The 15,401-nt window shown below is 40.0% G+C and overlaps 2 protein-coding genes across 13 annotated transcripts in view; one reads left to right on the top strand and one right to left on the bottom strand.

The window, feature by feature from the left end:
- Nucleotides 1-6,350: 6,350 nt before the first annotated feature.
- Nucleotides 6,351-8,611, top strand: tmem253 (transmembrane protein 253). Of its 4 annotated transcripts, none has more exons than XM_080304765.1 (7): nucleotides 6,351-6,527; nucleotides 6,664-6,825; nucleotides 6,905-7,015; nucleotides 7,119-7,175; nucleotides 7,261-7,368; nucleotides 7,509-7,655; nucleotides 8,504-8,611. In XM_080304765.1, exons 2-7 carry the CDS (start codon nucleotides 6,664-6,666, stop codon nucleotides 8,567-8,569), a joined length of 651 nt encoding a protein of 216 aa, XP_080160891.1. In that variant the 5' UTR covers nucleotides 6,351-6,527; the 3' UTR covers nucleotides 8,570-8,611. The 4 variants fall into 4 exon arrangements, with proteins under 4 accessions (XP_080160891.1, XP_026032878.1, XP_080160893.1 ...); XM_026177093.2 differs by having other exon boundaries at nucleotides 7,869-8,611; XM_080304767.1 differs by having other exon boundaries at nucleotides 6,352-6,527; nucleotides 7,293-7,368; nucleotides 7,869-8,611.
- Nucleotides 8,612-11,590: 2,979 nt separating this feature from the next.
- The window catches only part of frmd4a (FERM domain containing 4A), a 94,934-nt gene continuing 91,123 nt past the window's right edge, over nucleotides 11,591-15,401 (bottom strand). For 8 of the 9 annotated variants that reach the window (XM_080304762.1, XM_080304761.1, XM_080304763.1 and 5 more), the window contains exons 23-24: nucleotides 13,823-13,925; nucleotides 11,591-12,860 (exon numbers count right to left, since the gene is read on the bottom strand). In XM_080304762.1, coding sequence (XP_080160888.1) covers nucleotides 12,758-12,860; nucleotides 13,823-13,925 — 206 coding nt within the window. In that variant the 3' untranslated portion in view covers nucleotides 11,591-12,757. Of the gene's footprint in view, nucleotides 12,861-13,299; nucleotides 13,372-13,822; nucleotides 13,926-15,401 lie in introns of all 9 variants that reach the window. The other variant, XM_080304760.1, reaches the window with a different exon arrangement.

The raw sequence follows: 15,401 nt of genomic DNA, 5'->3' as shown, positions 1-15,401 counted from the left end.
ATATTTAGGAGTGGTTAACAAATTTTAAGTAGGGTTGAGTTCAGGGATTTGGAAAGGCCATTGTAGAAGCTTAATGTCAGTCTGCCTGTTCCAAAACCAGTTTTGATGTTTGGGATCATTGTCCTGTTGAAACACTCTACTGTCTCCCAGTTTCAACTGTATGGCTGTTGATTTAGGGTGAAGTTTGAGCATTTGGAGTTAGCCCTCCTACACTTTTTTTTAATTACGAGTACGACAGACAGCAAAACACCTGAGCACTACCATGCTTGACAGTTGGTACAGTTGGTACTCCTCCAAACATGCCTTGAACGAATCTACCAGTCGGAGTCAACCATGATCACTAATGAGAAGTTAACAGGCCTTGGCTTAGTCAAGTTAAAGCTATTGTAGAACATTCAGCACCACATAAACGGTTGAATGGTGAGGAAAAAAGCCAAGAAGGTGTTTGGTATTATTTAGACAGAGGAAGGAAGATGAGGAAATACGGGGAAGTATCAAAAAGAGATAAATTGGAAAACAAAAAAAGTAGACATGACTACTCGGAGGCTAGGAGTACAACAAAAAGCAAAGTAAAAGGCTTACAGTGAACTGTATGTGAACCTGGACACTAGAGAAGGAGAAAAAGACCATGGAGCTAGTTACGGTGATTAAGGACGGGGATAAAAATATGTTAACAAGTAAAGAGAAGAGAGAAAGTAGAAGGAGTGGTTAGCGGAGCTCATAAATAAAGAACACCAGAGTGAGGAGGGTGGATGGGGGACAGTTAGTGAGTTAGGAAGTGCAGAGGATTAGTAAGGAGGAAGTTAGGGCAACTATGAAGAGAATGAAAATTGGACAGGCAGTTGGTGCTGTGGAAGTATGGAGAGGGCAGTGGACTTTTTAACCTGATTGTTTAACACAAATCTCAGAGAGTGAGAGGATGTTTAATGGAAAAGAAGTGTATTGGTACAGATTTATAAGAACAAAGGGAAACGGGCAGAGCTGCAGTTACTAGAGAGCTGATGAGATATGGGAAAGAGCTTTTGAAGTTAGGTTCACAAGAGAGGTAACAATCGGTGAGGAGCAGCATGGCTTCAAGAAAGAGCGCTACAGCTGGAATGTGCTGATGACGAAGTATAGAGAAGGTCTCAAAGAGTTGCACTGTGTCTATGTGGATCTAGAGAAAATATGTAACAGGATGCCAAACAGAGGAACTGTGGTATTGTATGAGGGAGTCAGAAGTGGCAGAGAAGTATGTGAGGGTGGTGCAGAACGACAACTGGAGATACAGATAGGTTCAAGGTGGGGGTGGGATTTATCAGGGCTCAACTCTGAGCCCGTTCACAGTAGTGATGGACAAGCTGACAGATGAAGTCAGTTTAACAGTTAAGGCAGAAGTGTTCATGGGATACAGTGTTTGTGGAGAGCGCTGTGATGTGTAATGAGAGTGGGGAGCAGGTAGGAGAGAGCCTGGAGAGGTGGAGGCATGCTCTGAAGAGAAGATGAATGAAAGTCAGGAAAAACAGGATGTGTTTGTTTTATATTATAACTTACATTGTTTTCAGATCATAGTTTGTTTTTTAACACTTCACTATGACACATTTACACGTATATTGTAAGCTTAGCATTACTAGGATAATGTCTATTGTTGCTTCCTCAGTGCTTGGCATTTCAAGCTGCTCCTGCAGGGATCCAACCACAGTGCCTGAAAAATAGAAAAAGCTGCCCAAATAAAGTCTCCAAGAACGTAGATCTTGAGGTAATTTTAGAATTATTTGCATCGTCACATTTCATTGATTAAATACTATATCTGGTGCGACATGATGTCCTGATTCAAAAGGTCTTACACCCTCCCCCTGCAGCTTCCCATTGTGGAGTTTCCATTTGTGTCTGGCAGCTTGAAACGGATGAAGAGGGAGTGGGTTATTCCACCAATTAGCTTTTCAGAAAATGTCAGGGATCCTTACCCCAAAAATCTGGTGAAGGTAACTGCTGCCATGCAACCCTAATCCCACAGAAGTTGGATGCTGCGTAAAATGTAAATGCAATGATTTTCAAATCTCATAAACACGTATTTTATTTACAATAGAACATAGAAGCATATCAAATATCAATCACGATCATTTTACAATTGATGACAGGAAGACAAATTTGGGAAATGCTCTTGTTACCACTGCATATCACCTTCGCTTGTTTTAACAACAATTCTTAGAACTTAGGAAACCAGCTTCAGTACTTTTGGGAGAGGAATGTTTCCTGATTTTGTCTGATGCAGGATTCTTGTTGCTGGGTCTTATTTTTTGATCCCGATGGGCCAAAAGCTTTCAGTTAGTGAAACATCTGGATTGCAAGAAGGCTAGTTCAGTCGACTATGAAGTCATGCTGTTGTAACAGCTCCAGCATGCAGTGTCACATTGTCCTGCTTTTCTGGAGGTGCTAGCTATATTTCTGGATCATGTTCACATATGGCTTCTTTTTTGCATGATAGAGCTTTAACCTGCATTTATCTGTGTTCACAGACAGTGATTTCTTTGCCCATGCAGTAATTTCAATGACAGAATCATGTCTATTTTTAATGCAGTCCTGCCTGAGGGCCTGAGGACAAGTGCATCCCATGTTGATTTTCAGCCTTGTCCTTTGGATGCAGGGATAAGGAACAAATTTGTAAAATGGCTTTATTAGACTTTCAAATCATTGCATTCGGTTTATTTTTTTACATTTTATGCAGTGTCTTCACTCTTTTGGAATTGGGGTTATATAAACCAAGTGATATTGTGTTGTATTCACCTCTGCTCAAATGACATTTTTATTTTTGGGATTAGCTGAAGTCCAACAAAGAAAAAAAGGTGGCCATAACTTACAAGATCACTGGACCAGGAGCAGATCAGCCCCCTGAGGGTGTTTTTACTGTTGATCGGCGATCGGGGATTTTGTATGTGCATATGCCGTTGGACAGGGAAAAAATACTCACAAGAGAGACTCACATGAGAGGATAAAACACACCTTTTGACTATGCTCAGTTTTGCAGTTTTTAATAGATGTAAACAGGTTAAAGCAAACATAATTCTGGTGGTTAGGAGAATGGTTTGCTAATGATTGAGAGAAAAGCAAATGGGAGATAGAGCTTAGAAAGTATTGAGTGATTGGATCACTTGCAGAGTTGGACGGCTGATTGAGGAATCCTGGTGGGCAGAAGGAGAATAAGCAGACCTGGAATGAGAGATTCTGTGTTGGTGATGCAACACTGGATAATGTATTACTAATGAAACTAACGAATAAAATAGAAGACTTAGGGGGAAATGCTGATGATGTAATAAAATTGCAGTATCACTGCCTGAGAAAGTTGATGCCGCAGTCACACTAAAGTAGGGGGTACATTTTTCTGAGGCTTTTTCTACGGTGGCCCTGAAAGGTCAAACGCACTACAAATACAATCCTTCACATGTTTTGGTTTCTGCCACTTCCTCAGTGCTTCACTCACATTAATGTCTCCTTCAAAAACAACTTCCCTTGTTTTTTTTGGTGAGATTTGTTTTATTCAACTTCCTTCGTGTTTTGTGTGTTGCAGCATTTTTATATGTGCTGGTGTGTTTGACCTATCAGGGCCACCATACTTCCCTGTTTTGTACATATGTTCATCTTGTGTTATAGGTCTATGACCTGAGCCAGCTCCACAGAGGGCTTGATAACCGTCCTGAAGTCTTCTGCACTGATGTTCTTCCTGCTGCACAGAGCTGCCTAAACTACCGCCTACAAATACAAGCCAATGCAAAAGCCAGTACATGCATTTAATAGCAAACCTTTGGTATATATGTAAAGATTTACAGTTTATATGACTGTAATATTTTCAGAGTCTTATATGTGCCTGTGGCTGTCCCCTCTTAGAATACATGTGCTGCAGACAGTGAACCCACAGCTCCTCCTTATGACTCTCTCCTGGTGTTTGACCGTGAAGGTAAAGGCTCTGAGGCAGATTCACTCAGTTCGATGAAATGGTTGAGCATTAATAAAAGGTGGCGATAAAGAGCCGAAGCTTCTCTGAGGGGAAGTCTATTGGAAATTTCATTTGCAAACAGCACCTCCTGGAGGATTAAATGAGGAATTGCTGTTGTCCTGTTGTCCTGATCAAGTGTGATACATTTTTATTTTTTTTTATTAGGGTTTCTAAGCTAATTAATATAATGATTAATATACTTTTATGGTCTCATGTACTGGATTTATAGGTTTTAATATATGTAATATTTTTCTATAATATGTATCTATGCATGATCGCTATATTGTTTGACACAGAATATAAGATTTTGGTTTTTTCTTGTAATAAAAAGAGATTTTTTTGACTATTTTCTATCAGTCATTGTCTTTCTATGCATGTACTTTATTTATGTGGAGTTATTTTAGGATATTTTTGTGTTTGAATGAAAAGAACAATCTTTGTATCTTTTGTTATTTGTAATGGCTCAATGATTGTTGGTAACCGTGTCCATTAGATTCAGTCGGGACTTTTTTGAGGGTCATGCACACATGCGTAGCTATACTCCAGTGACCATAGCTGACTGTATTCTAGGGGCCAAAGCAGGCAACACTAAAGGAAATTTGAAACTGCTAGCTAAGGATAAATGTAGATTTCACATTGGCAGTAATAGCACAAATTATTTGTTTGATTAAAAAAATATTTTCCCACAGATGTGTCATTAGGTAAAGAATCTCTAATAACTTCTTTACTTAGACACTTCCTCTCTGATTGATCTTTGATTTAACTTCTGTATTTTCAGTATTTTCCTCTAAACCATCATCATTATTACTTCAATTTGAACTATGATTAATCTATATTTATTAACACTCTATGTAATATATCTACCTCATTATCCTAACAGAGCACTTCACTTGCAGGCTGTAGGCTTCCTTGTGGTTCTTAGAGTTTTCAAAAGTAGTCTGGGAGGGAGTAAAATTGGAGGCGGAGCCTACAGCTTTCTGGCCCCTTTATTCCCAGTTTGGATTTGGGAGACAGACAGACTCTCTACTTTTAAGATTAGGCTTAGAACTTTCCTTTTTGACAAAGCTTATAGTGAGAGCTGGATCAGATGACCCTGAACCATCCATCTCTTGGTTATTTTGCAATAGGTTTCGGCTGCTGGGGGACATCACATTAAGCTCTGAGCATTTCTTTTCACTCCCTTCGTGTTTATACACCACTATGCATTCAATCATTAAAAATGATTAAACTAAGGCTCTTTGTCTCATACAGAGTCTTTTGTCTCGCCTCTCTGTTCCCTCTTCTCTTTGCCCTAAACTTTGAATTGAATACCAAGACTTTATGAGATAATTATTTTCTCATTCTTATCTGATATGGGATTCTAGCTGCTCATCAATTTTGGGTCTCATTTGTTGTATTTTTCATTTCATGATGTGCCAAATGTTTTCAACTGGTGAAAGGTCTAGACTGCAGCCAGGCCAGTTCAACAGCCAGACTTGCTATGCTGTCGTAATAGATAGAGCAGTATGCGCTCTAGCTGAATTATGCAAGGCGATCCCTGAAAAAGGATCATTTGTAACAGTCTGAAACATGTATATACCTTGATGGTGCCTCTCTAGATGCGCAAGCTGCCAAAGTCACTGTCACTAATGCATCTCCATACCATTAGAAATGCAAGCTTTTGAGCTGAGCTCTCAAAAAGCTGGACGCTTCCTCTCCTCTTTAGTTAGGAGGATGTTTGGTTTTCAAAAAGAATTTCAATTTTTGATTTGTTCAGTTCTCCCACTTTGCCTCAGTCCATTTTAAATGGCCTTTGACCCAGAGAAGATGGCGGTGCTTTAGGATCATCATCACGTATGGCTTCTGTGAATGATCGAGCTTTAACCTGCGCTTGTGAATGGCACTCTGAATTGTTTTCAGCCTTTAACCTCAAGCACAGAGATTGTAATGTAGATGGTGAGATATTCAAAGTGTTGAGGAATATTATTCTGAAATTGTTCCACAATTTCTAGATGCAGGGTCTGTCCATCTTTACTTTAACTGATTAATACCAGTTCCTTTTTTTTCAGTGTCTTGCTATCAAATTAAAAATGAGATATTTTTTCATGAAATAGTAAAATGTCTCAGCAGTAACATTTGATTTTTTACTATTTTCTATTGTGAATAAAATGTGGGTTTCACAAATCACTGCATTCTGGGTTTTTATTTTTTAATTTTGATTTTATACAGCATCCTGATGTTTTTGGAGCTGGGGTTGTGTTTCTAAGTATTCTTCTTGTGTCTAAAATGAACCAAGTCCTCTGATCTTACAGAAAGCCCTGCCTTCAAGCTGATAAGCACTTTACTCATGGCTAACACGCTCTCTGAATCACTTCCTCAGCAGTGAACTTTAACCGTTCATTATCATCCAACTCAAGTGAACTTTGACCAAACAAGTTTATTGTGTGGTACAAGAAGTAACTTTGTAGCCATGAGAAAAGCTGTTCAACGTCTGTTATTCTGGTTGGATGGATATTTTCTGTTTATATAAAAGCCCGTGGATGAATAAACAAGGGCTTTACAACATCTGGGCAAGGTAAGAGGTCACAGACTGAAGTTAAATGCAAAATCTGAATCTGAAGGCGTTCATATCAACCATGATTTGTTTGGCAAAATATCAAATGATTTGTGCAGCATTTAACATCCATACAAATTAACTTTTTCCCTGACAGATGAGGCAGAACATGTTTGAGGAGGGATTGTACCAAGTATTTTTTAAGGATACACCCTCACCATCCCCACAAACTGAGGTCACCAATAATGGAGAGCTAAGCAATGCCAGGATTCATCGTTGGTTCGGGGCTGTGGTTAATACTAGACTTTTAGTCAGTGGGGTAAGAAGCTCGCCCAAACTATTGATTAACATCCCGAAGCTTTGAACCTGCCCATCTTTTATTCTTTATTCCCCCTCAGGTGATTCAAATCCTCAGTGCCTTAGTTTGCATACTAACCACAATCACTCACGCATGTGTGAGCTACAGCTGTGCTGTCTCCATGACAACACCAGCATGGTCAAGCATATTTGTGAGTCCACATCTGCTTCAGCTGACATGCACACAGTATAACATTTCTGTTTTAAAAGAGAGAAAGCCAAATAGGAGGTTGTACCTGTTTTTTGTTGTTCCAGTATGTGGCTGCTGGGTGTCTTGCAATTGAGGTTCAAAGAAAAGCGAATAAACTGAAGGTAAAAAGTTTGGTAAATTCTTATGTGGCTTCTTTTTTACTTATGTTATGATCAGCCTGACTTAGTTTATCTTAACAACAAACAGATCATCGCTCTGATGGGTGTGAATGTCTTTAGTCTCGTGTTTGGATTCTCAGCTTTGCTGGCCAACGGTATCAGAGCTGCACAAGCCGTCACACTCACTTACCAACAGGTAATTCTGCATTCCAGTAACTAGGTTTGAATCTTTCTTTATAATAAAGAGGTCCTGTAAGGAATCTCTTTTGGGGTTTGTGTTCAGCATACACAGAAAACCTTACAATCTTTCTTTTCTTTCTGCCTTCTTCTCACTAGCGTGCTGGTTCTTATGTTGCAAGGGCAAGCACCATAGTGTTCACCGTACATTGCTTCCTGGCATCACTCTACATACTTTTCCTGTCCTGGAGGGGTCTGCGCCGCTACAGTTCTCCCCATTTTCAGGTTTACAGTCGCGTCTCACAGGTAAATATTGGATGATAGGGTAAAATAAAAAACCTGAGACTGGGAGAAAATCCTAATCAATGCTGTGACTTCTGGTTTAAAGGAATACAGGAATGCAGTTTAATTCTGTTAGCTTTTTTTTAGGGCATGATGATGTATATTGAATTATTTAGTTTGCATTGATTTGTTAATCACTGCTATCTTAGTGTTTCATCTGGATGCTTTTCTTGGCAGGATCCAGATGAAACCAATGGGCCTCTCCTGGAACAAGTGGAATTTAATATGTGAAAGATCTGAAATCTCATTGTTTGCAAGCATAGTTACTGTCATTAAATTGTTTGTTTGATCTGAATATAGTAATGTTGTAAATCTGTTAAAGGCAGTAACCTATCCTCCAGACAACCATTCACCCTCACACTCACACCTCAGAACAGTTTCTACAAACATCAGTTAATCTAACATGCACGTGTTTGGACGGTGAGAGGAAGCTGGATTACCTGGAGACAGCTGACATAGACACAGGCCTCCACAGAGACTTCAGACTGGCTGGTGGAGTCAAACCCAGGGCCCTCTTATTGTCAAAAAATTGACAGTGGAAATTGCTGTCATATATAAATATGTCAATAAAATTTGGTCTTTTTTGTTTTATTTTTTGTAATTCAAAGGCTATAATGGTTAAAATTGCTGCCATGGTTTTCTTTCTTCATTTACTTCGATGTTATTCTGCAGAGGGCACTAGAGGGCGATGCTGCCACAGATTTTTCACATCGTAAACCAGTGTGATATTTTACTCCATTGCAGTAGTTGAGCGTAAACCTGGATAATGAATTTCATTTTATTATTTAAGGGTTTTTTCTCTTTTTTTTCAGCACTCAGGACCTTCAGGGGTGAGAAGCCAGAGTGATTTAATGAATATGCATCTTCTTCAGTTGTAATCTATCCGTCGCTGACTGTAAATAAATGTTCCTGTTGAAAAAGCTTGCAAGAATCTGTTATTTTCCCCCCCTCCCTCTGGATATTTTTTCATGAATGTCAGTGGGATTTTAAGCATCTTACTTGAACCCTAACCCTTGTCACAAACTCAACATACAGTCAAAAACTGCACATCACAGACATATGTGCATGAGTAATAGTTCTTATATTTATGTATTGTGTAGTAGAGGGTGTGGTGTGTTTGAGTATTTCAGTGATGGAGGATTTAATTAGGAATTTAAACGAAGGTCATACACCACTCCTGCAGCAAGAACTCTCTCTCTCTCTCTCTCTCACACACACACACACACACACAGACACACAAACATGCACAAACAGACGTATGAGTGGAAAAAAATCCAAGTGCAGTTACTTTCTCACGGCAGTTCGGGATAACAGCTTCCAGCTGTTGCCTGGCTGGGAGAACTGCTATGGGAACACACCGAGTACAAAGACCAACGTGGGATTAATTAGTAAATGGACACAGAAGTGGTACAAACCAAAGCAGGATGATAAAGCTGGGTGTCCTGGCAGAAACTGACACTGTGCTCATGTTAGCAGAAACCACATATCATCACAAAGGATCACAACTACCGTTTGTGAGTTTTGGGCCTGAGTGCTAGCCTTAAAATAGTAGAGCACACGATAAGTTAAACACACATTTCAGCAGAATTTACTTAAAGGAGGATTTTGTTTTCCAGTGGATATCAGCAAATTAAAAAAGGTGAAGCCGGGCTGTTTAACCACGTTTTCTGATGAGTAATATCTTTTCTGTTTGGAGTGTATCTTCCCTTCTGACTCCACAGGAAATCCTCTCAAAGGTGCAGAAGGGAGGGAAGTAAATTAAGCTCGGATGTTAGGAGAGTGAGTGTGTCCGGAGGAGAGGAAACAGTGACCACATGTTGGGATTCCCTTTGATAAGTCTGGCCGACACTATGACCTTTCAGCTGGATGGCCTCAAGGTATCTGATCTTGAACCACTTTGGAGAAAGGGAACGGAAGAAGTGAAAAAAGAAACGACAGACCACTTATCTTGAGAACATTCATCAATAATTTATTTTCTTACTCTCAAGAACCACCACAGCTTCTCGTCTTGAAAATTTCATCATCAATTTTGAACAACACAGTTTTGAAAAATGCAAAGTTACTATACAAATTCTTAATAGAAAAAAGAATAAATTAAGTGTGGAATTAAGTTGTTTTTTTAATCAATTCCACATTTGTTTTCCTACAACACCTTTAATGTACTGTTTCAGCTGAAGAGAACTGATAAAATTGAGTTACATGCTCTATTGTCTGGTAGAGGAAGTGCTTCTACTATTAAACTGTTTGTTAAAATAAGCTTCATTTTGCACATCTGGTATTGAATCTATTGATAACAATGAAGAGATGTCTAGATCCTACGTGACAAAGCAGTAAGTGGTCATTTTGTAGCACCTGAAAGGGTTGTTACAATGTCCGAAACTTAAAAAAACAAAAAACAATACTGGTTCATTTAAAGTGGAACATTGTTAAAACAAAGGATGTGAATGTTAAAAACCCCACAAAATCTAATAGTGCCCCATCAGTACATACAGGAAAAGACTTGATAAAATAGTTAGTTCATTTCTTCTCTTGGGAGTATTACAAAAACCTCATACATTAGTATGGAGCACAGGAAATATGTTGTTTGGAAATATGAAGGGAAGGGATGTCACGCGTCTTCACAATGAGCTCAGAGGTCAGAGATTACAACAAGGTCAAAATGGTACTTTTTTTGGTGCGGGATGACACCACGGAGTAAAACGTGCTAATGGTAACACGAAGGAGCTGGGCGCTGTCTTTGGGGTCTTCCTTTCTCAGAGGATCTTCACGGCATGCGTGGGATTTTTTGTCTAGCACAGAAATGTTTCGGAGGGAAAAGCAAGATCAAACTCAAATACACTCGAGTAAAGAAGTCATATTAGGTGATCACTGGTTCCAACTCTGCTTAACGACTTATTCAATTTGTCCAAACTTGGCAGGAACAACTGCCCAAGAACTGGCCATGCAGGAGGTCGGGCGAAACCTTCTTAGTAAAATATTGTTTGCCCCAAATTGTTGTAATTTGGGGCAAATTAAAACAACTCACAGCAGTCTATAAAGGAAATACAAATGAAAGACGTACCGTTCCTCTCATACCAAGAAGCACAATACACCTTTTATCCAGTCTGAATGGTGCAATAGGATCTATCAGAGATTCACAACGTGTTTTAGAGCAAAATAGCACTTGGTTAATTTAGATTTTGAGGAATAAGGAAACAGTGGTGAGCATTAATTTGCAACGGAAACATTTGTCAAAGGAAGAGAAGGAAAATGGCTAAAAACAACCAAAATTCCCTTTATTGTTATTTATTTTTTATTTTTTTTACAAAACTAGATGTGCTTTTCTAACCCTGTTCTGAATATTTGATTGATTAGGACGTGTGAGAAAAATAATTCTCTCCATTTGAGCGGATTAAAGTATTTGTGTGTTGGCTTTAGCGTTTCTTCCCTGACAGCAGGGGTTTTAATTATCTGATGCCTGAAACACAGAGAGGATTGCCCTTTAACACCTTGTGGTCACACTGATATGAGAATACACTTACTGTAGGTCCAGCCCTCAAAGACACTGTTAATGTTGTGCTTTCAGACTTCATGGTGTTAAAATACATTTCACTTAATACCAAATAAACCCTCGTTGGATGTCATCCGTCCGCTGTGCCTCACTGTAATTTCATAGAATGGCTTTCTGCTGTGGGGAAGTAAAGGGGCTGTGTGGTTTGTAATGATTTCAGTAGTAAATTACAGTATTAATGTAAAGCACCAACATATTTGGAACAGATAAAGTAAGATGAGTAAACACAGTGCCATAAAGGGATACTCAGCATGGTGAGAGCTGGTGTAGAGCCAAGATCAAAGGTTAAACAATTCTCACTGAGCCAATGCAATATTAAAATAGAAGTAATGCCAAGACATGTCAGACATTTTTTCTTTCTTTCAGGGTTTAATATGAAACAGTGCGCAAAGGCCAGACCAACAAACTTCAGACAAAATTTTAAAAAGTGCTGTAATGACTGAACAGCACCCATAAATGACCTTTTCTTCCAAGCCTCCTCTACTCCCTGGCTCATACACCATGTGATCAAACATGCTGCTGCGGACAGAGTAATCCTCTGAAGATCACAGATATTAAAATAAACACGAAGGATGAAGTCAGTGAAGAAGGCAAAAGAGTAACGCCAAACAACCACAAATCCAAATTCCCCCTATCATGATCCTTGAATTCACTCCGCCGATTCAAACCAGTCCAAAGACTTCTACGAGGGTTGTTATTGCTATAGTCCTTATTAATATCTAGACAGTCTCTCAGAAACCATGCTGATATTGTCACTTTGAGTACAGTTTTCACTTTTTTTCTTTGTGCCTGCCCAAGAACTCTGGTGTGACTGGTCGATTCAGAAACTGTCTGTGGTTGTGGGTAAAAGAGAGAACTCCTGAATGTTTCAGTCATCTTTTCTGTTTATAAATACGCTGGAAGAAATGAAGAAAAAGAAAGACAAACAAGTGTTAATGGGAATGAAATGCAACACAGTTCGTTTGGGCCTGGAAATGGGTTTTAAACTGGTGGCTCAAATCCAGCAGGTATCCTCTGACTGGGAGGCAGTGCACTGGAATAAGTCTGGGGACCAAAGATGAATATGAAAGAGATCCTGGAATGGCCTGTGTTGTTTCTGCTGAGTTTTGAGTTGCATGTGGGACATTTTGCTGTGCTCTCTCTTCCCATCGCTCGCTTCCCGTTGCCCTGTTATTTGTGTGCTGCAGTAGGTGAGTAAAGAAAGGGCTCTGTGGTGCTGTAGGGTGACAGTTCAACAGATGAGGTGGCATTTCTCAGTCCGTCCTGTGAAATCTGCCCTTAAAGAGCCCAGCGAGTAGTCCCTGTCCTGCTGAACTGCAATAGACAGGTCATAATAAAGAGGTGGTGAGATGTTAGGAGGAGGGAGGCTCACGTCCAGCCCGTCAAGTCTGCTCAGGGCAGGGTTTCTGCAGGGCTTTGAGGATGAGGTTGTCAGTTGTTGATGGATAATTGTGGGGGACAATGGAGAGGCAGTAGGAGAGGGCAATGGGACTTTTCTAGGCCCCATAGGAAGGTCTCAGACCAGCGTTCCAGGTTTGGCCTTGTCTTGTCCGTACCACTGGACATCTGCCAGCTCTGAACACAGAGGGCTGCTGAGAAAACAGCTGTCACTCAAAGTCCTGCAGAGGAAGAAAGACCAGAATCAGAACAGATGCAGGGCAGCTTTTTTGTCTTTGTCTGCTGTTTGTGAGCTTTTTTGTTGTTGTTCAATCTCTGGTCTGTGACGGTGCACGGTTAAGTGTTGTTTATTAGTGAATCGTGTGAGCTGCAGATCAGAACGGAGCAGAAAGCATGCAAAATTCAGGCAGATACAGGCAAAGAGGGAGTTCATGACACGTATACCTCCACCGTCAAAGAGCAAGAAATGAGAAATGAACCACAACTGTCAGTGCCCCACAGATGTGCATTAGTTTATCATGTTTTGATGGGATACATTTTTATGAATGAAAAGTTGGACTAAATTTGGTCCTGATGTTCTATAAAGAAAAAGGTTTGCTTTAAAATCTACTGATATTGCATTTTCCTAGTACTATGCTAGATTTAGACCACAGACGGTACCTCTATGCATCAGAGCTGGGCTGAGGGGGAGACTGACAGACGTCCTCAGTAGGAGAGCAGTCTGCTGTCCCTCTAAACCAGGAGAGAGGACACACACATAAGGAAAGGAGGGTTAGTAAAGACAGAAAGATGGACAAGAATGAAATGACAAACAGTAAGCAATAAGAAGATTCCCAAGAGAAAAAAATTAAGAGTAATAGGTGTGTAAGATAATCAAGAAAGACAGTGAAGAAAAAATGTACATAAAGACCACAAACAGGAAAGCAGGCGGGAAAATACAGACATATATGATCTGACTGAAGTCTGAAAAGAATTAGGAAGTGTTTTGCACCCAAAATCACAGACAACGACACAAAGAAGAGCAGACACTCGAAGTTTGTGAGTGTGTTAAGCGTGAGTCCTGGACAAATATGAAGAAAGAGAAAAAAGCTGAGCAGCAGATGCAGTTTTCCCTAATATTCCTATCCGCTTCAACGTCTTGGCAGCTTTTCAGCCACCTTATGCGTGCTTGTGGGTTTCTTACCCGCTCTGCCAGTTAAGGATGTGTTGTGGGCTGCAGGGAGGTGTGGGTGTAGCTGCGTGTTCACTTGACGGGGTCATACTCCTCTGGCTGTGAGGGGAAGCAGCTAAAGCAAAAAAAGTAGAGTCAGACAAGTGACACAAAGACCAGAGGTTACAGTGAGGTGAAAGACAAAGGAATTCCAGCTATGCTCGGGGGATGGGGGTGGGAAATACCCTGTGAGCTTGGGTGGGAAGGCTGAGGGAGGGGGGGAGGGGAACAGGCCTCGTTGGCGCAGTAGGCAGCGCGTCAGTCTCATAATCTGAAGGTCGTGAGTTCGAGCCTCACACGGGGCATGGCTTCTTTTTTATTTTGTTCTTAGCCCTTATCTCTTCATATGGACTTGTCAAAAATGCATTTAGCACACACTTCCACATAATTGATGAGCAAGTACCAAAATGTCATCCTTGGGCCAAAAAGATGTATATTTACTTCCCCGAAGGGACATTTGAAGGTTAATTGTCATTCAAGTGAGAAAACTGGGTGAAGATGTGAGAATCCTCACATAAATGCGGGAAACATTAACGTGTGTGCAACGTGACCAAAGCCTGTCAGGCTTCAGATCACAAATCCAGAAATTCAACATTTAAATTCAGCTTTAATTGCTTAGTAATTAAAATTTTCCTAAACATTATTAATTTATGTATAATTAAAAATAAATGCGAGTTGAACTGCTGAACTACTCAGTAAGAGCTCTTAATCGGAACCCTAATCTCTGAATATACATGAATAATCTCATTAATTATTGCACGCGTGGGTCACACAGCAGGCAGCGTGAGGTCTCATAAAATAAAGATTTGGAGTTTTAGTTGCATTTTTAAACTCAGCAATACCAGCTAGTAAATTACAACCAAGACCAACACAAATCAGTTTGTCAATTCAATTCAATTTACATAGAGCCACACAGACAGCCATCTCAGAGTGTTTTACATTGTAAACTATATTAAGAGCGAGAACCGCACGATTAGATGATCCCTTATGAGCAAGCATTTGACAACAGTGGGTAGGAAGAACGTCTTTGTAACAGGAAGAGACCTCTGTCATTACCAGGGTCAGGGAGGGGCAGTCAGATACCATTTGGGGTTAATGAGAAAGAGACAAAAGAGTAGAACAGAGAGATCCAGTTTTGGATAGGATATATGTTCCTATCCAAAGCTAGACTTTTAACAGGCTTGCCTTTTAGCTCAAGCAGCCAACCGGAGGAACACTGCTTCATACCCACACACACATGCCTCACTCTACTGACGCCTTAAACAGTCTATTGCAAAATTTCCCATCCCTTCTTCAAAAACATCAATACCACTAGAAAAGATTAAAAGTGTATTTTCGTGCTGCTCAAACTCCATAATTAGTCAAACTGAGCAACTGTCTACCCTCGTGAAATTAAAATATTAGCTTAAGAAGCTCTGTCATTTTTTTCTGAATGCAGAGATATTTGTAAACCGTTTAATTATTAACAATTGTTGTTATAATCTAAACATTTATGGAAAACTAATATAGAACTGCTCTCAGTCAGAAGATCTGAAGCTAAACGATCCCTCAG

This window comes from Astatotilapia calliptera, chromosome 7 (genome assembly GCF_964374335.1).
Source record: "Astatotilapia calliptera chromosome 7, fAstCal68.1, whole genome shotgun sequence".
NCBI lineage: Eukaryota > Metazoa > Chordata > Actinopteri > Cichliformes > Cichlidae > Astatotilapia > Astatotilapia calliptera.
The sequence above is the reverse complement of the archived record's forward strand: the minus strand, read 5'-3'. Positions and strand labels throughout refer to the sequence as shown.

What these genes read in the sequence shown, in the direction of transcription:
- tmem253 (XM_080304765.1), top strand. Translation starts at nt 6,664, where the DNA reads ATGAGGCAGAACATGTTTGAGGAGGGATTGTACCAAGTATTTTTTAAG. An exon ending in CAGCATGGTCAAGCATATTT is followed by an intron (nt 7,016 to 7,118) that starts GTGAGTCCACAT and finishes TTGTTGTTCCAG; the next exon opens with TATGTGGCTGCTGGGTGTCT. An exon ending in TTTACAGTCGCGTCTCACAG is followed by an intron (nt 7,656 to 8,503) that starts GTAAATATTGGA and finishes CTTTTTTTTCAG; the next exon opens with CACTCAGGACCTTCAGGGGT.